Below are 27980 nucleotides of genomic sequence, written 5' to 3' on the forward strand. Positions count from 1 at the left end.
GGTAGAGAGAGGGGATGAGGAGGTAGAGAGAGGGGATGAGGAGGTAGAGAGAGGGGATGAGGAGGTAGAGAGAGGGGATGAGGAGGTAGAGAGAGGGGATGAGGAGGTAGAGAGAGGGGATGAGGAGGTAGAGAGAGGGGATGAGGAGGTAGAGAGAGGGGATGAGGAGGTAGAGAGAGGGGATGAGGAGGTAGAGAGAGGGGATGAGGAGGTAGAGAGAGGGGATGAGGAGGTAGAGAGAGGGGATGAGGAGGTAGAGAGAGGGGATGAGGAGGTAGAGAGAGGGGATGAGGAGGTAGAGAGAGGGGATGAGGAGGTAGAGAGAGGGGATGAGGAGGTAGAGAGAGGGGATGAGGAGGTAGAGAGAGGGGATGAGGAGGTAGAGAGAGGGGATGAGGAGGTAGAGAGAGGGGATGAGGAGGTAGAGAGAGGGGATGAGGAGGTAGAGAGAGGGGATGAGGAGGTAGAGAGAGGGGATGAGGAGGTAGAGAGAGGGGATGAGGAGGTAGAGAGAGGGGATGAGGAGGTAGAGAGAGGGGATGAGGAGGTAGAGAGAGGGGATGAGGAGGTAGAGAGAGGGGATGAGGAGGTAGAGAGAGGGGATGAGGAGGTAGAGAGAGGGGATGAGGAGGTAGAGAGAGGGGATGAGGAGGTAGAGAGAGGGGATGAGGAGGTAGAGAGAGGGGATGAGGAGGTAGAGAGAGGGGATGAGGAGGTAGAGAGAGGGGATGAGGAGGTAGAGAGAGGGGATGAGGAGGTAGAGAGAGGGGATGAGGAGGTAGAGAGAGGGGATGAGGAGGTAGAGATCGGGTTGGATCACTGATTTAGCAACAACCGAATTTTGGCCAAGTCCACTGGGCAGAAACTTGGAAAGGATATCCTGACCTGTAACATGATGACATTCACTACATTGCCTTCACTCGGACAGCACTGCCTAAACCTCTGGTAGGATGGAGCACAGTAACAATTGGGAAACTGATCACAAGCAGTGAATTAGGGCTGAGGAATTTGGAGGCTGGTAACAAGAAAGGAAACCAATATTTGTACTGTTTAATCTGGTGCTTGTCAAAGTGGGCATCAATGAATGATTTCTTCTTGCAGGAATTTTTCACTGTTACATGGAATATGCAAGTTTGAAAGGCATTCAAGGCTCTGATGTCACAATCAAAGACCTGGGTGTGCAGACAGACCTCCGTGTGTACCTACACCTACGGCAAACCTGGCTGGCGTTCAGTGAGTAGCAGTTCATTGCACCAGGTTGCTGGTTTCATTGTGTTACAGACACCAACCAAGTTGTGCATTCAAACTGGTTCCCTCTGGCTCCAAGCCTATCCGAGCTAAATACCGGTCACAATGTCCTTTAATTGCCATAATTTAAATGCCTCTAAAATTTTCACTGGTGGCTCATTCCCTATGTGTGAAGAAGTTGCCCTCGGGCCCCTTTTAAATCTTTCCCCACTCACCTGAAATGCACAGTTAGCACAGGAGTTAGTGCAGTGCTATTACAGCGCCAGTGACAAGGGTTCAAATCTGGCGCTGTCTGTTAGGAGTTTGTACCCGTGTCTGCGTGGGTTTCCTCTGGGTGCTCCGGTTTCCTCCCACCTTTCTAAAACAGACAGGGTTGCAGGTTAATTGGGGTATTTGGGCAGCACGGGATTGTGGGCCAGAAGGGCCTGTTACTGTGCTCATATTTAAACTAAAGCCCTCTAGTTTTGAACTCCCCTGCCAAGGAAAAAGACTGCCCATTCACCTTATCTGTAGCCCTCCTGATTTGAAATAGCTCCTAAGGCTCGTGTGCTCTGCAGGAATAGTCCCAGCCTATCTTTCTTTTTAAAATTTTTATTGAAATCAATATAATAATCTTATATACATGTTGCATTAACAACAAAAGGAAATATCAAAATGTATACATGATATGCTCTAATTAACGGTTTCCCATTTTCATTATTAATTAATATTTTATTAAGATTAAAAATGAAAATCATTTGCTTATAAGCAATCTGCCATAAATCAATTAATATTATAGTCTAGGGCCATCATGTATAAACAACTATTCAACTTGTATAATGAAACAAAGGAAAACAATAGAAAAAGAACTAAAAACTAAACTAACGCTGATCCAACCCCCTCCCTCCAATCAAGGTTACTTATAAAAGCACAAAGAAAAAAAAGAGAACAACGAAACTGGATCAGATCCAGAAGCCAGATGGAGTATCAATGGAGCAGCCCAACAGCCTAAAACTGCCAACCATATCTTTTCAAACTGGAACTTTTTATCTTTGATATACCTAATTTTTTTCCAAACTTAAATACATCATGTAGCCACTGCCCATGGTGGAGGTTCATCTTTCCACTTCATTAAAACCCTTCATCTGGCTATCAGCCTACTCTTGAGATACAGACAAAGATATAGTCGGATACAAATAAAGCCAAACAAGGCAATTAAAGGGCATGGATCTATTTTATTCGTGATCTGTCTAATCCCAGGCTATCGAGCCTCTCCATATAACTCAAGCCCTCTGGTCCAAGTAACCTCCTTGTGAATCTTTTCATCCCCTCAGCACATCTGCCCATTGGGAGGCTTGAGAGTGTGGACATCAGTTTGTATATATGCAGCACATTCCAGGATATTTCAGGGCCACTGGATTATTTTTCAGACTATTTCTGTGCCAAATTGTGAAATTTTTTGAAGAGGTTTAAGATCCTTTTGTCTGTAATAAGTTGCAATTCATCAAATTTTACAGAAAGTGTTATGTTTTTTTAAAAAAAGTATTTCAAGATCAATGCTTTCTCATCTCAGGGGAGTGCAATCATCTCATTGTTTGGTGGAACTTGCTTTGAGGAGATTGGTCGACCTTGAGGATCGGGGATGATTTTCTTTCACACCAGTTCTGTGGGCTTTGAGCTGGCTGAAGATAGACTCACAGGCTGCCATGGGCATGGCAGGAAGTGCTTGGTGGAGCGGTTGAGTAGTTTGTTCTGGTGGTAGTGTTGTCCTTCTGCTATGCACACAGGGCTTCTGTGTATTCCTGATTCATGGACAAGTTTCACAAAGCTATCCCAAATGCTCCTTCATGCTCTGCACAGCCATGGCTGAGAGATTCCCACTTTTCCCACACATACGTTGAGAAGATTATTTTTGTAACCTGTTGCTGTGTGAGGCTTAACATTGTGTATATTTTTGGAGACAAATATCATGGAAGTAAATAATATGGCCCGTCCATTTGGATCCAAGTGAAACTAAGTAAGGCCTTTGTGCTCACAATTCACAGAAGCAGGCCTTTCAGCCCACCATGACCATGCCGGCCAACAACTCATCAATTGCCCATCCATGCTAATCCCATTTAGTTGGAGATGTGAGATTGCATCCCTACTTTGTAGGGTCTGGATGTGAAAGTGTTGTAGTTTGATGAATAGAGTTCCACAGGAATCTGTTCTGGGATCCCTGTTCTTGGTGATTTTTATAAATGAAGTGGAAGAATGGGTAAATTTGCGGAAAATACGAAGGTCGGAGGAGTTGTGGATGGAGCTGAAGGTTGTCATGGGTTACAAAAGGATATAGACAGGATGCAGAGTTGAAGTAGCAGATGGAGTTCAATCTGGATAAGTGTGAGGTGATGCATTTTGAAAGGTCAGCCTGAAGGCTGAGTACAGGGTTAATGGTCGGATACTAAACAGAGGGACCTTAGGGTCCAAAACCATACATTCCTCAAGGTTGCTTTGCAGGTTGATGGGATCATTAAGAAGGCCTGTGGGATGCTGGGCTTCATTAGTTGGGGAATTGAGTTAGAGTCAAGAGGCCATGTGCAAGTCTGTAGATCTCTGGTGAGACCACACTGAGAGTTTTGTGCTCAGTTCTAGTCACTTCATTACAGGAAGGATGTGGACTCTATGGAGAGGTTGCAGAGGAGATTTACCAGCATGTTGCCTGGTTTGGAAAAGAAATCTTACCAGGCTAGGTTAGCAGAGCTGGGACTTTGGAGCATAGAAGGATGAAAGATGACATGATGGAGGTCTACAAGATTATGAGAGGCAGAGATGAGGTGGACAGCCAGCACCTGTTTTTTCCAGGGCAGGAATGGCAAACACCGGGGGACATCCGTACAAAGTAAAGGGAGGAAGGTTTAGGGAGACATATGGGGTAGGTTTTATCACACAGAGTTGTGGGTTTCTGGAATGGCTTACCAAGGATAGTGGTGGAGGATGGAACATGAGGGGCATTTATGACGTACATGGATGAAAGGAAAATAGAGGGTTTTGAGGTAGGGAGGATTTAGTTTTTTTTGGTAGGAATATATAGGTCAGCACAACATCAAGGATGAAGGGCCTGAGCTGTGCTGTAATGTTCTAAATTGTGTCTTTAGCAATGGATTTCTCATATTTGGTATTGTATTGGTTAATTCAGTTAAAATTTAATTTTCTGCAATTTCTGTTTTAATTTGTAGGTTCAGATTCACCAAAATTCAATTTTGACCAATATTTAGTGCAGGTGAATTGCAGATGCCAACTGCCTTTTCTCTTACCTCTGGGAATTGCAGCTGTCCTCCCATGAGTTGATAAACAGACTGATGTTTTGCCTGGTCATTCCCCTCCCTGAGGCAGGAATATCATTTGAAAATGAGAGATGAAGTCGGCCTTGATAAAAAGAGAGTATCAAAAAGCATCTCCGGAGTGAGAAATAACTAAACTATATATCTAGTGTTCAAACAAACACTCCAAAGTGCAGGAAAAACTCAGCAGGCCCTGCAGCGTCCAAAGGAGGCAAAAATATATAACCAATGTTTTGGGCCTGAGCCATTTGTCAGAGAAAAAGCTGAGTGGAGCCTGAATAAAAAGCCCCTTCTTTCCTCCTCCCCATACCTTTCTATTGAGGCGCCAGCCTGCTTTTTGCTCTTAGCTTGACGAAGGGCTTGGGCCTGAAAAGTTGTATGTGTGTGTGTGTGTGTATTATTTGCTTCCGATGGAGGACCTGCTGAGTTTCTCCAACAATTTTGTGTATTCACTACAATCACAGGGTCTGCAGACTTTCGTGTTTCACTCCATTTTGAATTTTGTGTTTCTGTTCCTGCAGCAAAAATACTTACTGCCTTTTGTTTGGTTGCAGTGATAATTCTGATCATAGTGGAAATTATCATCATTATCATCTTAATTTTCTTACGGAAAAGAATTGCCATTGCAATTGCACTGATCAAGGAAGCAAGCAGGTACGTTCATTATGATTACAGAGCAGGTGGGGTCAGAATTAAAGGTGGCCCCTGGACCTGGAGAGTGGAGTTTGGGGTGGATGGATGATGGAACAAAACGGCGGGTGGCATGTTTAGCGCAATGCTGTTACAGCGCCAGCGACCAGGGTTCGAATTGGGTGCTGCTGTAAGGAATTTGTACATTCTCCCTGTGTCTACGTGGGTTTCCTCTGGGTGCTCCTCCCACCCTTCAAAACGTACCAGGGTTGTAGGTCAATTGAGCGTTCACAGGCTTGTGGGCCTGAAGAGCCTGTTACCATGCCACATGTCTAAATTTTTATTTAAAGAATGGTTGAAGCAGGTGGGATTTGGTGAGTAGTGTGAAGGCAGATACTGATGCTCAAAGGGGCAGCTTTGCCACATTTATTTTGTAATGTCTATCAGTCTCTGGAAATGCAGAGGTGCAGAGGCAGTGATTAAGCAGACTGTGGAAGCTAACCAGGTAGAGGGAAAGTAGAGGAATAGTTAGGGGCCGGGTCGAACTATCTATCCTGTGATACAAGTCCCATTCCTAATCAATTCCAAAATCCCGCCTCTTCCCCATAAATCTTCCCATGCAAATACATCGAAAGCAACATCTGCCTTTCTCTCCTTTCCATTCTCTCATAGCTCTGTGGTGAATTATTTTCAGTTTATATTATGTATTCTCCACTTGCATTGTCGTTCCTTTATGCTGGAGAGAGCAATTGGAGACCTTGTAATACTTTGCAAAACCAAAGCCCAGAAGCATGACCCCAACCGTTTATTTGATTATTAATTCCATGACTCATTTCCGCTGCTTTCTGTTACTTAGGCACTTACCGGACTTGATGTTTGTTTCAACAACTCTGGTCAAACCAGAGTTCCCTTTTGAGCTGTCCTCCAAAGCCTCACACCCCCTGCTCTTTGAACCACTCTGAACTTTTTCTGGTTTTGATTTTTTAAAAAGTTACTCAATTAAGAGTTTATTTGTTTTAAATTTAAACACACAATACAGTCACAGGCTCTTTTATCCCTCGAGGCCACCCAATTCACCAACCACCCCAGTACGTTCTGAACAATGAGAAGAAACAGGAGCCGCCAAGGAAAACCTATGCAGACACAGGGAGAACTTATAGACAGCATGGCATATGCACACCGGCCCCGTTTGCTGGCACTGAAACACCGTTGCGCTAGCCATGCCTCCCTTTCTCTCACCTTTGTTGATTCCTGACCCGCTGTTCTTACTGGTCAAGAACAAAAGAGATAGGAGGAGGTGGGCCAGGATTGACTCCATACTGATCCCAGAACAGCGAAGGAACCTGGCATCACAGAGGGACCCCGGAACCAGATGCAAGACATGTGGCTTTAAGGGAAATAAAGGGATGAGGGCTGGATTAAAAACTCCTCCAAGCATTAATGTTCTCTTCGTTTTTTCTTTTTCCACAGAGCCATTGGATACATAATGTCCTCTCTTCTCTTTCCACTCATCACCTTCATCCTGCTTTTATTCTGCATAGCTTACTGGGCCATAACGGCTGTGTATCCTCTGACATCAATGAATTGGCTATAGTTTCTCAGATTTAATTTTTATCATATATAGCAATCTTTTGGCAAACTGTGACATTTAACCTTTTGCACTCCAGCCATTTTTGACTTTGCACTTGTTGATATCCCCTGAAAACTGGGATACAGAGTCCAAAGAGTTAATATAGTTGGTAAGCCTGACCCACACCTAAAGAAAGAGGTCTTAAAACAGTCTCTCTAGGCTGTTGGGAGGCCATCTGAATGTGCAGGAGGCACTTGCAAGGAGAACTTTGTAACCCTCCTCCGAGAGGGATTAATCGCCCATCACAGTGGCCTCCCCAGCCATCTGAATGCAGCCGCCTAAAATCAGCTGCATTTGGGATGACAGTCAGCTGGTAAGCCCCTGGCAGCTCCTCTCCCAGCTGCCCCTTCCCCCGGCGCAGGACGTCGGGGCAGGGGCAGCTGGCTGGGCTGTCAGCGTGGGAACTGCGAGGCTAGAGCGGCCGAAGGGAGAGAACGGGGACTGGAGCGGCCAGCGGGGGAGAACGGGGGCTGGAACAGCCAGCGGGGGAGAAGGGGGTGGGCTGTTAGCGTGAGGATTGCAGGGCTAGAGAGGCCAGCGGGGGGGAAATGGGGACTGGAGCGGCCAGTGTGGGGACTGTAGGGCTAGAGTGGCAGGTGAGGGAAAAGGAGGCTGGAATGGCCGGCTGTCAGCCCGCGCCGGCCGCCTCGCAGTGTGGGGAGAGAGGGTGGGGTAGTGGGATCAGTGTGGGGATGTCCCCGCGCTGACAGCCAGCCATCCTAAATTGACAGCCCAAGGGACAGGAGCCGGAATGCACTCAGATGCGCATCCTGGCGCAGCTGTCCTTTCAGGTGACCAGCGCTGCGTTTTCAACGCTGCCACCTGAACACTGCCACCTCTACCTCCTCATCCCCTCTCTACCTCATCCCCTCCTCATCCCCTCCTCATCCCCTCCACATCCCCTCCACATCCCCTCCACATCCCCTCCTCATCCCCTCCTCATCCCCTCCTCATCCCCTCCTCATCCCCTCCACATCCCCTCCACATCCCCTCCACATCCCCTCCTCATCCCCTCCTCATCCCCTCCTCATCCCCTCCTCATCCCCTCCTCATCCCCTCCTCATCCCCTCCTCATCCCCTCCTCATCTCCTCTCTACCTCCTCATCCCCTCTCTACCTCCTCATCCCCTCTCTACCTCCTCATCCCCTCTCTACCTCCTCATCCCCTCTCTACCTCCTCATCCCCTCTCTACCTCCTCATCCCCTCTCTACCTCCTCATCCCCTCTCTACCTCCTCATCCCCTCTCTACCTCCTCATCCCCTCTCTACCTCCTCATCCCCTCTCTACCTCCTCATCCCCTCTCTACCTCCTCATCCCCTCTCTACCTCCTCATCCCCTCTCTACCTCCTCATCCCCTCTCTACCTCCTCATCCCCTCTCTACCTCCTCATCCCCTCTCTACCTCCTCATCCCCTCTCTACCTCCTCATCCCCTCTCTACCTCCTCATCCCCTCTCTACCTCCTCATCCCCTCTCTACTCATCCCCTCTCTACCTCCTCATCCCCTCTCTACCTCCTCATCCCCTCTCTACCTCCTCATCCCCTCTCTACCTCCTCATCCCCTCTCTACCTCCTCATCCCCTCTCTACCTCCTCATCCCCTCTCTACCTCCTCATCCCCTCTCTACCTCCTCATCCCCTCTCTACCTCCTCATCCCCTCTCTACCGCCTCATCCCCTCTCTACCGCCTCATCCCCTCTCTACCGCCTCATCCCCTCTCTACCGCCTCATCCCCTCTCTACCGCCTCATCCCCTCTCTACCGCCTCATCCCCTCTCTACCGCCTCATCCCCTCTCTACCGCCTCATCCCCTCTCTACCGCCTCATCCCCTCTCTACCGCCTCATCCCCTCTCTACCGCCTCATCCCCTCTCTACCGCCTCATCCCCTCTCTACCGCCTCATCCCCTCTCTACCGCCTCATCCCCCCTCTCTCTCTGCCGCCTCATCCCCCTTCTCTCTCTGCCGCCTCATCCCCCCTCTCTCTCTCTGCCTCCTCATCCCCCCTCTCTCTCTGCCTCCTCATCGCCCCCTCTCTCTCTGCCTCCTCATCCCCCCTCTCTCTCTGCCTCCTCTATCTCTGCCTCCTCATCCCCCCTCTCTCTGCCTCCTCATCCCCCCCCTCTCTCTGCCTCCTCATCCCCCCCCTCTCTCTGCCTCCTCATCCCCCCCTCTCTGCCTCCTCATCCCCCTCTCTCTGCCTCCTCATCCCCCCCTCTCTCTCTGCCTCCTCATTCCCCCCCCTCTCTCTGCCTCCTCATTCCCCCCCCTCTCTCTGCCTCCTCATTCCCCCCCCTCTCTCTGCCTCCTCATTCCCCCCCTCTCTCTCTCTGCCTCCTCATCCCCCCCTCTCTCTCTGCCTCCTCATCCCCCCCTCTCTCTCTGCCTCCTCATCCCCCCTCTCTCTCTGCCTCCTCATCCCCCCCTCTCTCTCTCTGCCTCCTCATCCCCCCCCTCTCTCTCTGCCTCTGTCTCCTCATCTCTCTCTAGCCCATTTCACACTTGCAGGTGATCCCAGGAATTAACTGCCAATGTGCCTAAAAGGTGTCTAGTGTGAAAGGAAAACCCTCCCAATGCCGGCGTGAAATGACATCATCTCACGCCGGGGATTGACAGCCTCGACCCCAGTACAATCCCTGGTGTTTGCAGATGTCGGTGTTGCAATCAGGCAAATGTAGAATGGGCAATTGCATTCTGGATAGAAAGGACCCACGTTTTTGCATGAGTGCAGGAACATGAAGGAAGAAAAGATTAAAATATAAACTTTGCTGTGGAAAAGTCGCAGCAGGTGAGAGAGAGAGATTGGAAATAAATAGCAATGGACAATTGATGGGAAAGTTGGTAGTGCTATAGCATACAATTTATAAAGACAGTTGGGAAAAAGAGATGATGGACCTGACTTCCCAGAATGCCATGTGGCAGAGAAACCTCTCCATGAGTGCTCTGTGCAGGCAGCCGTGCATACCACCCTTTCTCTGCCACATGGCATTTTGGGAGAGCAGGTCCGCCATTGCTTTTTACCATGGTATTTATATATTGTGTGCGATAGCATTACCCACTTTTCCCATGCTGTATAAATTGTGCACTAAAGCACTACCAACTTTCCCACAGTTTATAAATTGTCTGCTATTGCTATTTATTGTTAGCACTTTTCCCTCAGTCCCTTATAAAAGTTTATATAGATCGGCACAACAAGAAGAAGCTGAAGGGCTCACACTGTGCTGTACATAATGTTTAATTATGTTATAATTATGCTTGATTAATTTTGTTCAAATGCAAGATCATAATACATCGATCAGGATTTAGGGCAGGTCCACCGTCATTCACTGCATCATGACATCACCGGTCGAATAGTCCTATTCTTGGGGATGGCTCCTTGCAAGTATGAATGTGTTCAGTGTCCCAGTTAGGAGTGGTCAAGTGTGAAAAGCCAAACCCCCATTCCTATCCCAGGACACTAAATGGCTGATTTAGTGGGATGCAAGTGTAAAAGGGACTTTTCTCTCTGCCTCCTTATCTATCTATTCCTCTCCCTCTCCCTCCCCCCCCCCCCCTTTCACTCTCTTCTCACTTCATTAATCATTGTCTGTAATTCCCATAACTACCTCATATGGTCATCTAAGGCAGATAAAAGACCCTGTCCACTCATCCACATCTCTCGATAAGCTAATGTTCACATTAATAAATGATTAGCAAATTAGTTGAAGGGGCCCAATTCACTGCATTAGGCTAACTCCTGTGAAGTGCTGAATCTCATGGGAGCAAATAAGTTTTGGGGTGAAACATAAAAGTCTGCAGATGCTGTAATTGCAGTAAAAGCACCAAAATGCTGGAGGAACTCGGCAGATCTCTCAGCATCCATGGGAGGTAAAGATATATTACCAACGTTTCACCGCCCTTCTTCAAGGTACGGAAAAAGAGGGCAGAATCTGAATAAAAGAAATGGCAGGGGGAGGAGTACAGATCAACAGACAATGTAATAATTAGACATGGAAAAGAAGCCAGAAAAAAATATGAGAGTTGATAGGGGGAGGGGGCCTGGCTCTGTGAATGCAGGACTGGAGTAAAGGAGTGCAGGAAAATGGAAGAGAGACAGAGCTATGGAAAAGGAGACCTGTGGGTTGGTGATGGGGGGGAGGGGGGGGTCTAACTGAAACCAGAGAAGTCAATGTTAATGCCATTCGGGTGCTCATGGAATATGAGGTGTTGTTCCTCCAATTTGTGGGTGGTCTTAGTCTGGCAGTGCATGGGACCATGGACAGACATGTCAGCAAGGGAATGGGATGGGGAATTGAAATGGGTGGCCACTGGGAAATCTGTGCTAATGCAGCAGTCAGAGCCAAGGTGCTCAACAAAGCGATCCCCCCAGTCTGCGGCCAGTCTCTCCATTGCAGAGGAGACCACAACGGGGCCACTAGATGCAGTAGTTGACCTGCAGATTCACAAGGGCTTCACTTAGAAAGACTGTTTGGGGCCCAAATGGTGATGAGAGAGGAAGTGTGGGCACATATGGAGCATCTGCGGTTGCAGGGGTAGGTGCCCAGAAGGGAGGGGTGGGCAAGGGGATCACAGAGGGAGCAGAAGGTGGATAGGAGAAGAGCATGGTAAATGATTCTGGTTGTGGAATCATGTGGTAGAAATGGAGGAGGAGGATGATGTGTTGGATGTGAAAGCTGGTGGGGTGTTAGATGAGGACAAGGGGAATCCTGTCCTTGTTGCATGTGGGGGCAAAGAAGGCCAGGGCAGATGTGTGGGTATAGAGGATATGCAGGTGAGGGCAGAGTTGATGGTGGTAAAGGGGAAGCCACGTGTTTTACCATTGTTGATTGATGATCACAGGCAGATGTAGATGCGGAATATCCATGTAGGTTTTGTGGGAAGACTTGAAATGTTAGGTCTATAATTCAATAGGTCGATGGCAGTTGAAGATTATGCTACAATTTGAAAGGCTACAGATGGTACCTTGTGGTTAAGTGAAAATGCTGCCTAAGTATTGCAGTGAAGCAAAGGGAAATTATTAAGTGCCCTTGTGATCTGGTTGAGTGCCTCTTCTCCTTCTATTACTGTCACTTGTTAAGTGTGCTGTTGGATGAAAGTGTGAAAGGTATACAAATGGAAAACCTCTGAGGTGATATTTGAGATGAAATGTGAAGGCAGTGGGTGAATAATAAAGAATTACTTTATATTTTTGGAAGGCTGAAGAATGATGATAAGGGGATGTATCCAATTTAATTATTTTATTTCTGAAAAAGAAACATAAGACTGAGAATAGAAGTGGTGGCTGAGGAGTGTATCCATTTTAACCTCTGAGTGTAATTTATAGTTGGCTTACAGCTGTAACCCAAGGTTGTAGTAATTAAGTGTATTACACTTCATAAGCGACAGTGCTACAAAGAACCTGTGTGAATGGGCACAAAGAGGAGATGTTAATTGTGTTTATGAGAACCGTTTCTGGATCACGCACGGCTTTGCAGTACATCTAGCAAGGGGTTCTCTTCAAGAAGCAAATTGTAGGCCTGCTCATGAGGGTCTGAGATGAAAGGCTTCTCACTATTGACATCTTCATCTTCCTCCGATCCTTCTTGCCAACCTTATGTAGGATGTTCCGGGTCATCTAGCTAAATATCTCCACTGAAGAAAATGTTAGATGCTTTTATTAAATACTTTATGTTAATGTAATTTTCAATTTCACAATGCTGTTTTTAATTCTAGCAGAGCACAGATAAATTCTTGGATGACTTCTTTAAGGTTCTAAGATACCATTCTCAGAAGAGAAAGTTCTTTAATATTTCTGTATACCATTTTGTTTCACAAATTCCATCAAAGCAAATTACTGGTCATCGTTGTTTATAATGCATTAACTGATATTCTGTGGGAGGCATGCTAAGATGCTGCACAAATTTTAGCTTCCCCTTTGAATTTCATATCCTCCATTTCCTTGACTGGTCTTTTCAAAAGCTATTTGTCAACTTCCAGCAAAGCAGTGTATAAAGTATTTGACAATGAGACGACTTGCAACTACACTGCAATGAATTGTGACCCTGGTGTGAGTACTGCCTCCTGGAGAAGCGCGATTGGGAGAGAAGGGACTGTCGTCGTTGGGAGAGAAGGGACTGTCGTCGTTGGGAGAGAAGGGACTGTCGCCGCTGGGAGAGAGGGGACTGTCGCCGCTGGGAGAGAGGGGACTGTCGCCGCTGGGAGAGAGGGGACTGTCGCCGCTGGGAGAGAGGGGACTGTCGCCGCTGGGAGAGAGGGGACTGTCGCCGCTGGGAGAGAGGGGACTGTCGCCGCTGGGAGAGGGGACTGTCGCCGCTGGGAGAGAGGGGACTGTCGCCGCTGGGAGAGAGGGGACTGTCGCCGCTGGGAGAGAGGGGACTGTCGCCGCTGGGAGAGAGGGGACTGTCGCCGCTGGGAGAGAGGGGACTGTCGCCGCTGGGAGAGAGGGGACTGTCGCCGCTGGGAGAGAGGGGACTGTCGCCGCTGGGAGAGAGGGGACTGTCGCCGCTGGGAGAGAGGGGACTGTCGCCGCTGGGAGAGAGGGGACTGTCGCCGCTGGGAGAGAGGGGACTGTCGCCGCTGGGAGAGAGGGGACTGTCGCCGCTGGGAGAGAGGGGACTGTCGCCGCTGGGAGAGAGGGGACTGTCGCCGCTGGGAGAGAGGGGACTGTCGCCGCTGGGAGAGAGGGGACTGTCTCATTCTCATTTTTGCAATTGGACCCGAACTGATTCCAGCCTCATGTGCCTCTTGCATTATGATTTGGCAGCCAGATTCTGGGTGCTGATCAGAAACAAGAAATCTGGCTGATTCTTTTCAGGAATCCTTTAATGCAATGTCCCAAGAATGTTGACAACATGGAACCGTGGCCTGCAGGGATTAATTATGGTGAATCACCACATTTATCCCGATTTGCCTTAAAAATGAGGGAGAAGAATGGAATAGACAGATCTGAAGAAGGGTGGGGAGGGGAAGACCAAACAGACTGCAGGATCAAAAACAAAAGGGTGGTCAAACAGCATCCGTGGAGGCCAACAGTTCGGTTTGAGAGCCCATGTCAGGACTGAGTAAGAAGAAGAAAGATTGCCAGCGTTTTGCAGTGAGTAGGTGGGTAGGATTGAAGCTGAGAGGTGGAGCCAGGTGGGCAGGGTAGGGGATGACAGGCAGCTGGAACCAGGGGAGGGGATGGGAATGGGAAAAGGAAACAAGGTGGACAGGTGAGTGTTTATGGGAGGAGAACAAGGGAGTGGGTTACCTGAAATTGGAAAATTCAATATTCCTGCCATGTGGGTTGTGCACTAACCCAGCAGAAAATGAGATCTTCTTCCGATTTGTGTTTGGTCCCTCCATCGCAATGGAAAAGGTTGATGTGGGAGTAAGGAGAGATGAAATGACGTGCAGCTTGAAGATGCCAGTGTAGCCTTGCTCATCAAGAAAGAACATCCAGAAGCCCAGATTTATGCCTATATTGAACCATTTCAGTATCCAATGAAGCTCCAATTGCAAATTTCCTTCAATAGCCTAATCCGATGTTTTGGTTTAATGCTGACCACCTGGCTTCTGGATGATCTTCCTGCTTCAAATTCACTTTATTTGGTTCACACCTCCACAACCTGAAGCTCACTTGTTAGAGAGCTCTGTTCTGGCCTTTCATTGAAGTATTGGCAGGAGGAAGATTCTTTGTGCTGCATGTGTAAAATGCCCAATAAATCAGAACAATACTGGGAGCACTTGGAGAATGAGCCACTTGTTAACATTGTTAACATTTTAGCAGAAAAGCAAGTGATTACAGAACATTCCCAGATGGAAAACTGGCCCTTCAGTCCTTCTAGTCTGTGCTGAACTATTATCACTGACCTGCATCCAGTCCATTGCCCACATACCTCTCCCATCCATGTACCTGTCCAACATTCTTAAATGTTAAAATTGAGCCCGCATTCACCACTTCATTTGGCAGATGGTTCCATACTCTCACTACTCTCTGTGTGAAGAGGTTCCCCCTAATGTTCCTCCTTTTCTATTCCCCTTTCACCCTTAACCCATGTCCTCTGGTTTGTATCTCACCTAACCTTAGTGGAAAAGGCCTACTTGCATTTACTCTGTACATACCCATCATAATTTTGTACACCTTCCCTCAGTCTTCTATTCTCCAGGGAACAAAGTCTTAGCCTGTTTAACCTTTCCCTGTAACTCAGTTCCTGAAGTCCCAGCAACTTCCTAGTTAATCTTCTCGTTATCCTTTCAATCTTTCTTCTTTCCTTCTTTATTTCCTATAGTTAAGTGACCAAAATTCCACACAATACTCCAGATTTGGCCTCACCAATATTTTATACAACTTTACCATAACGTCCCAACTCCTATACTTAATGAAAGCCAATGTGCCAAAAGCTCTCTTTACAACCACCTTTCAAAAACATACCGGGGATGTAGGTTAATGGGGTGTAAATTGGTCGGCATGGACTTGTGGGCCAAAATGGCCTGTTACCATGCTGTATGGGGTTAGGTGGGAGAAAGTATTTGGCATGGACTACATGGGCCACGTTGGCCTGTTTCTATGCTGTAATTGTTATATGTCTAAATTTTTTTTTAAACCCTGTCTACCTATGATGCCACTTTCAGGGAATTATACATCTGTATTCCCAGATCCCTCTATTCTACCACACTCCTCAGTGCCCTGCCATTTACCGTGTTTTTCCTTCCTTGGTTTGTCCTTCCAAAATGCAACACCTCACACTTGTCTGCTTTAAATTCCTTCTGCCATTTTTCAGCCCATTTATCCATCTGCTCCAGATCCCTCTGCGAGCTTTGAAAACCTTCTTCGCTGTCCACAACGCCTCCGATCTTCATGCTGGTTTTATCTCACTGGGGAATGTCAAGCTAATACACCTGAGGATGTGTCAAATAAATCAGAGGAAGGGATTAATTAATTTTTTTCACCATTCCCAATTCTAAACCCATGTCACAAGATTAGTCTGAAAAAGTGTAGATTACGGTTTGGAGAATGTTGATCCTACCATTTTGGGCAAGCTCCATGGATATTTAAGGGGTTCTGCCTCGTTTGTGATACATGTGGTACTTACTAAGGTCATGCTCTAATCTTTGCTGTCTCTTTGCAGACTTTCAGTGATTCTCTTATCAAAAAGCAATGCCCAGAAGCCCAGTGTTCATTTGCATTCTATGGAGGAGATTCCTATTATCATCGATACCTTACCCTGTTCCAGTTCTACAATCTCTTCCTCTTTTTCTGGCTCATCAATTTTGTCATTGCCCTGGGAGAAGTTACATTAGCTGGGGCATTTGCCTCCTACTATTGGGCCTTTAATAAACCAGCTGACATGCCAGCGTTTCCTGTGATGTCTTCAATGGGACGAGCTCTCAGGTATGAATCTCAAACCAATTCCAGAATCCTACATCGTTTACTGTTGATCCTGAGATCTATTCAATTTGGACAAACAGCACAGTTACAGGCCCTCCCAGCCCACGAGCTCAATTGACTTACACTCCCCATACATTTTAAAGGGCGAGAGGAAACTGGAGCACCCAGAGGAGACCCTCGCAGACACGGGGAGAATGTACAAACTCCTTACAGACAGCACGAGATTGCACCAACTGTGCTGCTTCTGTTGTGATCCTTTTAACTCTCTCCATCTGTCCTTTTCCTCCTGTAATCCCACCCCCACCCCCTGTAAGCTCCCCTCCTGCTCTTGAACTCTTCTTCTCTATTTGTAATAACCACCTGGACTTCTCCACCCCATTCTAACCACAGCCCCCCCCTCCACCAAACCTGCTGCTCTCTGCTCACTGCACCCCAACTTTACTATTGCACCCGCAGATAAAATCTGGCATCTTGACCTGTACTTTGCAGATACCACATATCAGCTCTCGTACACCTCATATCTAATCTACCCCAAGGCTAAGACAACACTAACCATAATCAGGATATCATCTCCCAGACCTCAAAGTGCCAGGTGATCTCCTCGCCACCACCCAACCTCCCATAGCCTTATTCTATGTCCTAAACAAAAATTAACAAAGCGAACTGCCTTGGCAGATCCATTGTTTCTGCTTCAACCTGTCCCACCAAATTCATCTCACCGTTCCTTATTGTCATCTTGACCTGTTGTCCATACCCTTCCCACATACATTCAAGACGCCATTCACCATCTCAAGAATATCCGGCCCCCACCGCCTCATCTTTGCCACAGATGTGCAATCCCTAAGCATATCCATTCTCCATCCAGAAAGAGACAGGGCCCTCCTTGTACGTAGAACTATTCCATCCCCATCAACTAACACGCTCCTTCGTTTAGCAGAACTTGTCCTTGCCCTTCACAACTCTCCTTCGACGTGTCCTATTTCCTCCAAATCCTGGGTGTAGCCATGGACAGATGTATGGGCCCCAGCAATGCCTGCCTTATCACTCCACAACTCTTCCTCCGCTACGTTGGCTGCATTAGTGCTGCCTCTTGTACCCATGCAGAACTCAGCAATACCATTAACTGCCAACTTCCATCCTGCCCTTAAATTTACTTGGACTGGGTCGATTGCCTCTCTGGCATTCAGTGTATTTGGTGTGGCCTCCACTATGTGGGTGAGACCACACATAGATTGGGTGACCTCCTTGCCAAACAGATGCACTCTGGATCTATGCTTGAACTCCAGTAGCCAGCAATTTCAACTCCCCCAACCATTCCCACACAGACATGTCTGTCTTTGGCATCATCCATTGCCAGGGTGAGCCCAAATGTAAACTTGAGGAACAACATATTGTCTGTCCCCTTAAAGCCTTAAACCCAACGGAATGAACAACTTTTAAGAAAATTGGGTAACCCCACACCTCCATCTAGCTCCACTGTTTCCATCTCTTCTTTTACTGCTCCTGTTCTGTTCTCTCTATCTTTGCCCCTCCCCCCAGGTGGTCCATTCTTTTTTCTGTACTATTTCTCCCATCTGTTACCTAGCCCCTCGCCAACTTTTTAATAATAATAATAATAACAATTACAGCACGGAAACAGGCCATTAGGCCCTTCTAGTCCGCACCGAACCAAACACCCCTTTCTAATCCCACCTCCCTGCACAATGCCCATAACCCTCCATCTTCCTCTCATCCATATACCTGTCCAACCTTTTCTTAAATAATACAATTGACTCCGCCGCCACTATTTCTCCCGGAAGATCATTCCACACAGCTACCACTCTCTGAGTAAAGAAGTTCCCCCTCATGTTACCTCTAAACCTCTGCCCCTTAATTCTTAACTCATGTCCTCTTGTTTTAATCTTTCCTCCTCTTAACGGAAATAGTCTATCCACATCCACTCTGTCTATCCCTTTCATAATCTTAAATACTTCTATCAAATCCCCTCTCAACCTTCTACGCTCCAAAGAATAAAGACCCAATCTGTCCAATCTCTCCCCATACTCCAGATGCTTAAACCCAGGCAACATTCTGGTAAACCTTCTCTGCACTCTCTCCACTCTGTTTATATCCTTCCTATAATTAGGCGACCAGAACTGCACACAGAACTCCAAATTAGGCCGCACCAACGTCTTATACAATCTCAACATCACCTCCCAACTCCTATATTCCATGCAATGATTGATAAAGGCCAGCATACTAAAAGCCTTCTTCACCACCCTATTCACGTGAGTTTCTACCTTCAGGGAACGATGTACCGTCACTCCTAAATCTTTCTGCTCTTCTGTATTCCTCAATGCTCTCCCATTTACCACATATGTCCTATTCTGATTCTTCTTACCAAAATGAAGCACCTCACACTTATCAGCATTAAATTCCATCTGCCATTTTTCAGCCCACTTTTCTAAGCAGCCCAAATCCCTCTGCAATCTAGAAAACCTTCTTCATTATCCACTATTCCACCTATCTTAGTATCGTCTGCATATTTACTAATCCAATTCACCACCCCATCATCTAGATCATTAATGTATATAACGAACAACAATGGGCCCAATACAGATCCTTGAGGCACACCACTGGTCACCGGCCTCCAACCTGACAGACAATTATCCACTACCACTCTCTGGCCTCTCCCTTTCAGCCAATGTTCAATCCATTTGACTATCTCAAAATTTATACCTAAAGACTGCACCTTCCTAACTAACCTTCCATGTGGTACCTTATCGAAGGCCTTACTGAAGTCCATATAGACAACATCCACTGCGCTACCCTCATCCACATTCCTAGTCACCTCTTCAAAAAATTCAATCAGATTGGTCAAACATGACCTTCCTCCCACAAATCCATGTTGAGTACTCCTGATCAGACCCTGTCTATCCAGATGTTTATAAGTACTATCTCTAAGAATTTTCTCCACAGACGTCAAACTTACAGGCCGATAGTTGCCAGGCTTCCTCCTTGAACCCTTTTTAAATAACGGAACCACATGCGCAATGCGCCAATCCTCCGGCACTATCCCCATATCTAATGACATTCGAAAAATTACCGCCAGAGCCTCTGCTATTTCCTCCTTCACTTCTCTCAATGTCCTGGGGAAGATCCCGTCTGGTCCTGGAGACTTATCCACCTTTATATTCTTCAAAAGCCTTAAAACTACACCTTTTGTAATCTCTATATTCCCCATATTTACCCAATTTGCTTTTTTTATCCCACATCTCCCAATATCCTTCTCCTTAGTGAATACCGAAGAAAAGAAACTGTTCAATATCTCCCCCATTTCTCTAGGTTCCACACACAGTTTTCCACTCTGATTTTCTAAGGGACCAATTTTGTCTCTAGCTTTCCTCTTACCATTAACATATTTGTAGAACTCTTTTGGATTTGTTTTCACCCTGCTTGCCATAGTTTTCTCGTACCTTCTTTTAGCTTTCCTAATTCCTCTCTTAAGATTCCTCTTACATTCAATGTATCTTTCAAACATCTCCTTAACTCCATGCTTCTTATATCTAATGTACGCCTCCCTTTTTCTTCGAACCAAGTTTCCAATATTCCTTGAAAACCACGGCTCTCTCAAACCTTTTGCCCCTCCTTTTAACCTAACAGGAACATAAAGCTTTTGCACTCTCAAAATCTGATCTTTAAAAGACTTCCATCTCTCTACTACATCCTGCCCATAAAACAAATTGTCCCAATGCACACCCTGCAAGTCCTTTCGCATCTCCTCAAATCTAGCTTTTCCCCAATCAAAAACCTCAATCCTTGGCCCTGATTTCTCTCTTTCCATAATGACATTGAAGCTGATGGCATTATGATCACTGGACCCGAAGTGCTCGCCAACACTAACCTCCGTCACTTGACCCATCCCATTTGCCAACAGTAGATCTAACACTGCTCCTTCTCTGGTCGGCACTTCTACATATTGTTGTAAAAAACTATCTTGCACACATTTCACAAACTCTAACCCATCCATTCCTTTCACAGAATGTGTTTCCCAATCTATATGTGGAAAATTAAAATCTCCCATAATTACAACCCTGTGCTTATCACAAATATCTACTATCTCCCTACAGATTTGCTCCTCTAGGCCTCGGTCCCCTCCGGGTGGTCTATAATACACCCCTACAAGTGTAACCTCTCCTTTCCTACTCCTCAGTTCCACCCAAATAGCCTCCGTGGATGTGCCCTCTTATCTATCCTTCCTAGGCTCCGCTGTAATATTTTCCCTGACAAGCAATGCAACCCCACCTCCTCTTGCCCCTCCGACTCTATCACACCTAAAACAACGAAACCCAGGGATATTCAGTTGCCAATCACATCCCTCCTGCAACCATGTCTCACTAATCGCTACCACATCATACTTCCAAGTATCAATCCACACCTTCAGCTCATCCACCTTTTTTACAATACTCCTGGCATTAAAATATATGAATTTCAGGGATTTCCCATTTTTTAATCCCTGTTTTCCCTCATCTTTAAGAACAACATTATTTACTTTTCCTGACAATTGCCCTTCATCTTCTTCCAGAGCATTTCCCTTCTCTATCACCTCCCCTTGAAGATTTTTTTAAAATTTAGATGGTAATAGGCCCTTTTGGCCCACAAGCCCGTGCTGCATAATTACATCCGATTGACCTACAATTCCTTCCCCCCCACCCCCCCACCTCCATTACGTTTTGAAAGATAGGAGGGAACCGGAACACCCAGAGGAAACCTATGGAGACACAGGAGAACATGCATACTCCTTACAAACAGCACCGGTTTCGCTGGTGCTGTTACAGAGTTGTGTGAACTGTACCACCCGTCTCACTAAATTTCATTAAGGGTCCTGACATGAAACATTGAATATTTATACCCACGGATACGGTCTGACCTGTTGAGAACCTCCAGCTTCCCAGAGTTTGCTCCAAGTACCAGTGTCTGCACTTTTTATGTTTCTGAGTGTGTGGCCTTTGTTGTGGGTGCCATCCTCTGGCTTGTTACAGAAGTGCGGCTGGAACTCTGAGCTTCAGGACCGACAGAGTTGGCTTCCTTAAAGAAAGGGGGGAAAAAAACAAAAGGAAGGAAGGAATAATAGTCAAGACACACAGTTACTTGTGTGTGGGGAATGAAGATGAGACGAAAGAAGAATGTAGTGGCAGAAATGAGGAGATGAAGGACATTTTGAGATCACAGGCTGAATCTGACTCTGATTTTCTGTCAGCAATGCTGGACTAGGGTGAGACCCCAAGCCTATATGTTTTGTTGTATACTGTTCAGAAAGAGGTGGGATCAAAAACTGTATACAGAGCAACCCCCAGTATCTGATATCTATGGGGATTGGTAGATGCTGGATAAGCGAATATGCCGGTTGCTTGAGATTGCAAGTTGCGTGATTGGTGAACTGACCAATAGGGGAACCAATTTTAAATTTTCGTATTTTTTTTACCTATTTATTTTCTGCAATTTTCTTTTTTGCCGGTTCTTGAAACGGCCGATTACTTGAATTCCAGATAGCGGGGATTTTGCTGTATCAGGCTATCCATTGTATTGGTGGGAATAGTTTCCAAGAGGGAAGAGGGAATTGCAGGGGCTTCTCCTGTGAGGATGCAGGTTTGCTGCCCCAGGACAAAGGTATGCATTACCAGTGCCATGTTATATAGAAATGCCATTGATATTTTCTTTGCCATTCATTATAAATACATCTCTCTGATTCTGCAGATACCATGTTGGTTCCTTGGCATTTGGGTCGCTTATCTTGGCCATTGTCCAGATTATCCGAGTTGTATTGGAATATGTTGATCAGAAAGTAAAAGGTATAACTTTTTAAATGTTTCCTTTAGCTCCAAGGGTTAAATCAGTTGTGCATCCAAAGTGCGCCAATCAATTTGGCTTGTTGCTGACAAGATTATTAACCTTCAGTGATTGATTTTGCAGTCGTCCTAACTTGTTCTTCATGCCAACATTCAATAATCATTTTAGAAAATACAGAAAAGGCTCCATTATATGTCACGTGCCAGACTTAATTGGTCTTGGTTAATCTAATATGCCAGTTAATCCTACATTGGTCCAGACATTTCCTGTGCTGCCTCCAAAGTGCAGGTTAATGGAGAGTGCCCTATTATGGTGCTGGTAAATAAATATCTGTCGTAATCTTCCGTGTGCTTTGATCTTTTCCTCTTTCCACGATCTTCTTACACAGTCACTGATCTGCTCTGCATCCCTTTGCGTCCTTGGCACAGCTCATTTTCCCTCCCAGACTGCATTGGCAGTAAACCTGGCTGCCCTTGCTCTCTGTCCTGCTATTGGATGTTTTTTGCTGTGGACTATTTGTTGATGGATGAAACCTTCCAGGTGGCCACAACTTAACCAGAAAATCTCACTGGTTACAGCACAGAAGTGGATCATTTGGCCTCACCGTTTGTCTACTGCAACCTATTGGGTTTTTTTTTTAATATTCAATATATTTATCCCTCTTGAAGGCCACAATATCAGGTCGTGCATTCTGTATTCCTATGCCATGCTACATAGAAAAGTTTTTCATCATGTCACTCTTGGTTTTCTTCTACTCCTACTTTGTTCTGTAAACAGTCCTTCATCCAAGCTACCACCATCCCACAAGGAGGTTTAATACTGTACAACAACCTATCAAATATCTTTGGAAAATCCAGCTCATCCTTGCAGAAAATTTATTACAAATCTCTCCATTTCAATTCCCTTCTTTTAAATCCATGTTCACCCAATAATCCTGTTCTGTTTGTCATTTCCTCTATGCTTTATTACAGTGTCCCTAACCAAAGATTTTGCATTTTTCCCCACCAATAACATTGGGAGTGTTGGTACCCAGCAGGTTCCCTGCACCAGTTTTGTTCCAGTGATTGTTTTTAAAGTTAGATTGGGTGACCTGAGATCGTTGGATGGGCTGACATGTTCAATCTATCAAGGGCAGGATGAAAGTTGTATGCTTTGGTTCCATTACAGGTGCACAGAATAAAGTCGCAAAATTTGTATTAGGCTGCTTGAAATGTTGCTTCTGGTGTTTGGAGAAATTCCTGAAGTTTTTGAACAGGAATGCTTACATAATGGTGAGTGCTTCCATCATGGTGTTTCTTTCTGTGGGGATTAATCAGCCCTGCATTCCTGAGAGTGGATGATAAGGACATTTACATTGCTATTTTGGAGGCTTCCTGCCTACAATTTCATTGCTGAGTTTCTCTGCATTTTAACAGTAGCCGCTTTCAGGTGGCCTGAATACCCCAACATAAAATACCCGAATGCAGCTGTCGGGAGGCCACCTGAAAGTGGAAAACCCTGACCCAAGGAGCACTTACCCAACCCTCCTCGGGGTAGGTGTGTTCTCCGCTTCCGAGCGCTCCCACCTAGGCACCTGAAAGCGGCCACAGTTGACAGGAGCCAGCGTTTGCTCCGTGGTGCCTCTCCCCACTGTGGACCTTTCGGGTGTCAGAACAACGCCTTCAGTACTGCCACCTGAATGTCGCTGCGCCTACACCCGTAGCCGGCTCCGGAGCCGCATTCTCCCTGAAAGCGGTGACTGACTCTCTTGATAGTCCTCTACCTGGGTCTATCCTGTCTCCCTGATACAGCCCCGTCCCCCATCCCCTCCCTGTTTCTGACAAGTCTCTTTTGTTACATCTGATAATCCTGTCTTTATTTCTCTGCTTATCTATTTCAAGACCTCGAGCTTTTTTAATCTATTCTTCAAATGACCTTTCCCCACACCTCTCTGTATCATGTTCTCTACCTCTTCCCACGTCACTGTGTCTGCCTTCTCTCTGTTGTTACGACCAATGTTCATTTTCACTGCTCGAAATACCTGTTTCCTTCTCTCCCCCCCACTTCTCTCTCCCTTGAAAGATGTGACACCTTAGTAGTCTGTGGTTCTTTGTTGTTTACTGTGTGTCGGTGGTCACCTTGAACATGTTGGGCTGGAGGGTCTGTTCCTTTGCTCAGTGGCTCCAGTAGTTTGCCTTGTTTTCCATTTGCTAGGATGGACAGTGAAGTCACACTTCATGATTAATTTTACAGTACAAAAAAAAACCCTGGTATCCAGCACCTATGGGGATTGATAGATGCCGGATAAGTGAATTTGACGGTTGTTTGAGATTGCGTGTTGCGTGGATTGGTGAACTGACCAATTTTAAAGTTTTGGGTTTTTTTTTACCTGTTTACTTTCTTTTTTGCCAGTTGCTTAAATCACGGATTACAGTGGTTTCACTGTGCTCACTTCAGCTCAGAATGTTACTTCTTTGAGGTTTAAAAAAAGTAGAATTACGTAGACCATGAGGATAGAGGTCCTAAAATAGATAAGAAGGGTTTCACAATCTTTGATATACTGTGTTTCTTGCCTCAGATTGCAATTTATGGGAACAACTTCTGCACCTCGGCAAAGAATGCGTTCTTTCTTTTGATGAGAAACATCATTCGGTAAGTGTGTGAGAGTTGTAGTGAGTGTGTTGGAGGGAATCTCGTGAATTGCTGAAACAGTTTGACTGCAATTAATTATTCGTGTTGTTACTTCTGTTGACAGGGTGGTTGTTTTGGACAAAGTCACGGATTTCCTTCTGTTTCTTGGCAAGCTGCTCATTGTTGGAGGAGTGGGTCAGTACACATAATCATTCTGCCCTCTGCTTTCATGCCCTGGGCAGGAAATGCAGCCTCCCTCTCCCTGCCTGGCAGATTCTCACTCAGCAGGGCTCCCAAATCAGCCTCTCCTGCTGGGAAATCCTTTATCCGTGCTGGCACAACTGGGTTATTGAATGTGGGTAGTGACTCTGGTGAACAGGAACAATAGCACTGGAAGACCATGGGCAGCTTGATTTTGGCGCGTAGTGCAACGCTGTTTCAGCGCCAGTGATCAGGGCCAGGGTTCAAATCCAGCACTAATCTATAAGGAGTTTGTATGTTCTCCCCATGTCTGCGCGAGTTTCCTCCGGGGGCTCCGGTTTCCTCCCACCCTTCAAAACGTATCGAGGGTTGTCGGTCAATTGACTGTAATTGAGTGGGACAGGCTCGACGGCCGAAAGGGCCTGTTACCGTGCTGTATGTCGAAATATTTTTTTAAAAATTAAAAGGTGGCAAGCTGCTGGTTGGTAACCGCTTCAATTTGAGATTGCTGGCAGTCGGGGCTGCAATTCCATCCCCTGGTCAAAGAGGCAGAAGCAGTTGGATGTCTCATGGGGTCTGGTTTGGATGTGGCATATAATAAGCAGCTGGACAAGTAAAGACTGAAGGAACTCAGCAGGTCTGGCAGTGTCCATGGAAGGCAAAGATGTATCACCAACATTTCGAGCCTGAGCCTTTCTTCAAGGTATGAGCAAAAAGCAGGCAGGTGCCGGAATAACAAGGCTGGGGGAGGAGGGAGGAAAGGGCAGGGGGAGGACCACAGGCCAACAGGCCATAGATGGACATAGATGGACAGGTGAGTGGAGGGTTCTGTGAATGCAAATCTGGTAGAAAGGGAAAAAGGATGAGAGGCAGAAATTTGCTGGAGAAGTTCGTTAAGAATCCTACAGGACCAAGGCCCAGTAAAGGGCTGGGGCAGGGTCATTGATATTCATGTTTGGTTTGGCTACCTCTTAAATTGAGGGTTGTTTGGTGTCCTTGGGCCATTTTCCCCCTTGTATATAATTTTCCTTTTTTCCTCAGGCATCCTTGGATTTTTCTTCTTCACTAATCGAATAAAGATAATGGAGGACAGGACACCAACTCTGAATTATTACTGGCTTCCACTGCTGGTGAGTGAGTCGATTGTGTTAAAAGTAGCATGGTCCCTTGTGCTGTGGCTCTGACCACAACAGCTCTGGGAGCATCTACGATTGTTTGACTTCCACTGACATGCAGTGAATAACGGAGGGGTGCAGTCTCGAAACATGTCACATCTTTCATCTTCACTATGCTGGTTAGCTGATCTCAATTGGCTTTGAAGTTAGGTTCAGCCCATTAGATTGTGGTGGGGGGGGGGGGGCTGGATTCGTGCTCCAATCTGCAGTCTGGCTGGAATGTGTACACACATGCAGTAAATGATTCTGTGGTTGATCTTGTTTGTGTTGTGCCAAATACGGACAAACCAGTGTCCTGAAGGCTTTCAGTGTTTTAAGTGCAAGGGAGGCATTTTTGATGATTGTGATATGATTGATATTCTCAGCGATGAACTACATATCAATAATATTTGTGTGGAGAATCAGATTTCAGATTTATTGTCCGAGTACATGCACGACATCACTAACAACCCTGAGATTCTTTTACCTGCGGGCACGTCAGAATTACCAATAATTGGTAATGCAAAAAAAAAACTGCACAGTGTATACAGGTAAACAAATAAAGAACTGTAAACCAATAACAAATGTAAACAAACGGACTGTGCAATACAGAGAGAATAAAAAAGAAAATCAATGAATGCACAAGTAAAAGTCCTTAAATGAGTCCCTGATTGAGTTTGTCATTGAGGAGTCTGATGGTGGAGGGGGAGCTGCAGTTCCTGAACCTGGCGGTGGAAGTCTTGTGGCACCGTTACCTCTTTCCTGATGGCAGCAGCGAGAACAGAGCATGGGCAGGGTGGTGCGAATCCTTGATGATTGCTGCTGCTCTCCAACAGCAGCATTCCTGTAGATGTTCTCAGTAGTGGGGAGGATTTTGCCTTTGATGTCCTGGGCTGTGTCCACTACTATTTGGAAGACTTCATGCTCAGGGGTATTGGTGTCCCTGTACTAGTCTGACTGGCTACATCATTTCTCTATAGAAATTTGCCAGGGTTTCTGGTGTCGTACGCAAACTCCTGAGGAAGTAGAGGCGCTGATGTACTTTCTTCACGATGCTATTGGTGCGTGGGTCCAAGAAAGAACCAAGAAAGAATCTTAACTATTTATAATAATATGGTTCTGCCATATTCTTGATGCTAGGGGTGATGATATTAGATAGTAATGGATCATTTAGAACAGTGATTCTCAACCTTTTTCTTTCCACTCCCATCCCACTTTAACTAATCCCTCTGCCATCGGTGCTCTGTAAGGGATTGCTTAAGGTGATACGTGGGTGGAAAGAAAAAGTTTGAAAACCGCTGTTTTAATTGTCCTTCATTGACTCGTTATGTGCACAGTTTCAGAACTCCAAAGGAAATGGGCCAATGACAATTTTTCTCCAGCAAAATATTTCAGTCACATTTGGGTCTAGAGCAGGGATTCTCAACCTTCCCTTCCCACCCACATAGCACTTTTACCAATGGCATAGGGATTACTTAAAGTGGTATGTGAGTGGGAAGAAAAAGGTTGAGAACCACTGATTGAGAAAGTAGTTGAGAGAAAGCTGACGGAGCCAATAATCTTCCTGTTGTTTTATGTTGCAGACTCTGATTGTTGGCTCCTATCTCGTTGCACATGGGTTCTTCAGTGTCTACGCTATGTGTGTAGACACACTGTTCCTGTGTTTCTGTGAGTATTCAACTCTGGCATCCGTGTTTCTCAATTAGATGTGGAATTGAATTCTGATGTTTTGTTAATAGTACAATGGAGCCTTTAATAATTGATCTTAATTTATGGACTGATTGAACTCGAAAATATGTGTATATTTAAAATCTGAGCCAGGGGCTTTGTCTTTACCGAAGTTAGTCTCAACACAAGTCAAGATTTGATGCTGATCTCCTGGGGTTTTCGGTGTTTGATTATTGATTGAAGGAAATTGACATTGGTTGGCAATTGTTCCTTGACTGCACTGTAGATCAGCTGTGATCACATTAAAAGATCTCAAGAGGATAAATGGTCTCTTTCTATTCCAG

At 46.0% G+C, this 27980-nt stretch overlaps 1 protein-coding gene across 4 annotated transcripts in view; it reads left to right on the forward strand.

The window, feature by feature from the left end:
* Positions 1–27980, forward strand: part of slc44a2 (solute carrier family 44 member 2 (CTL2 blood group)) — a 101770-nt gene that overhangs the window by 69479 nt on the left and 4311 nt on the right. For 3 of the 4 annotated variants that reach the window (XM_069927515.1, XM_069927516.1, XM_069927514.1), the window contains exons 11-21: positions 1102–1233; positions 5105–5204; positions 6651–6743; positions 12763–12850; positions 15915–16177; positions 21911–22005; positions 23171–23274; positions 24561–24634; positions 24738–24808; positions 25856–25944; positions 27552–27636. In XM_069927515.1, coding sequence (XP_069783616.1) covers positions 1102–1233; positions 5105–5204; positions 6651–6743; positions 12763–12850; positions 15915–16177; positions 21911–22005; positions 23171–23274; positions 24561–24634; positions 24738–24808; positions 25856–25944; positions 27552–27636 — 1194 coding nt within the window. The remainder of the gene's footprint in view (positions 1–1101; positions 1234–5104; positions 5205–6650; positions 6744–12762; positions 12851–15914; positions 16178–21910; positions 22006–23170; positions 23275–24560; positions 24635–24737; positions 24809–25855; positions 25945–27551; positions 27637–27980) is intronic. The other variant, XM_069927517.1, reaches the window with a different exon arrangement.

Source organism: Narcine bancroftii, chromosome 3 (assembly GCF_036971445.1).
Source record: "Narcine bancroftii isolate sNarBan1 chromosome 3, sNarBan1.hap1, whole genome shotgun sequence".
Classification (NCBI taxonomy): Eukaryota; Metazoa; Chordata; class Chondrichthyes; order Torpediniformes; family Narcinidae; genus Narcine; species Narcine bancroftii.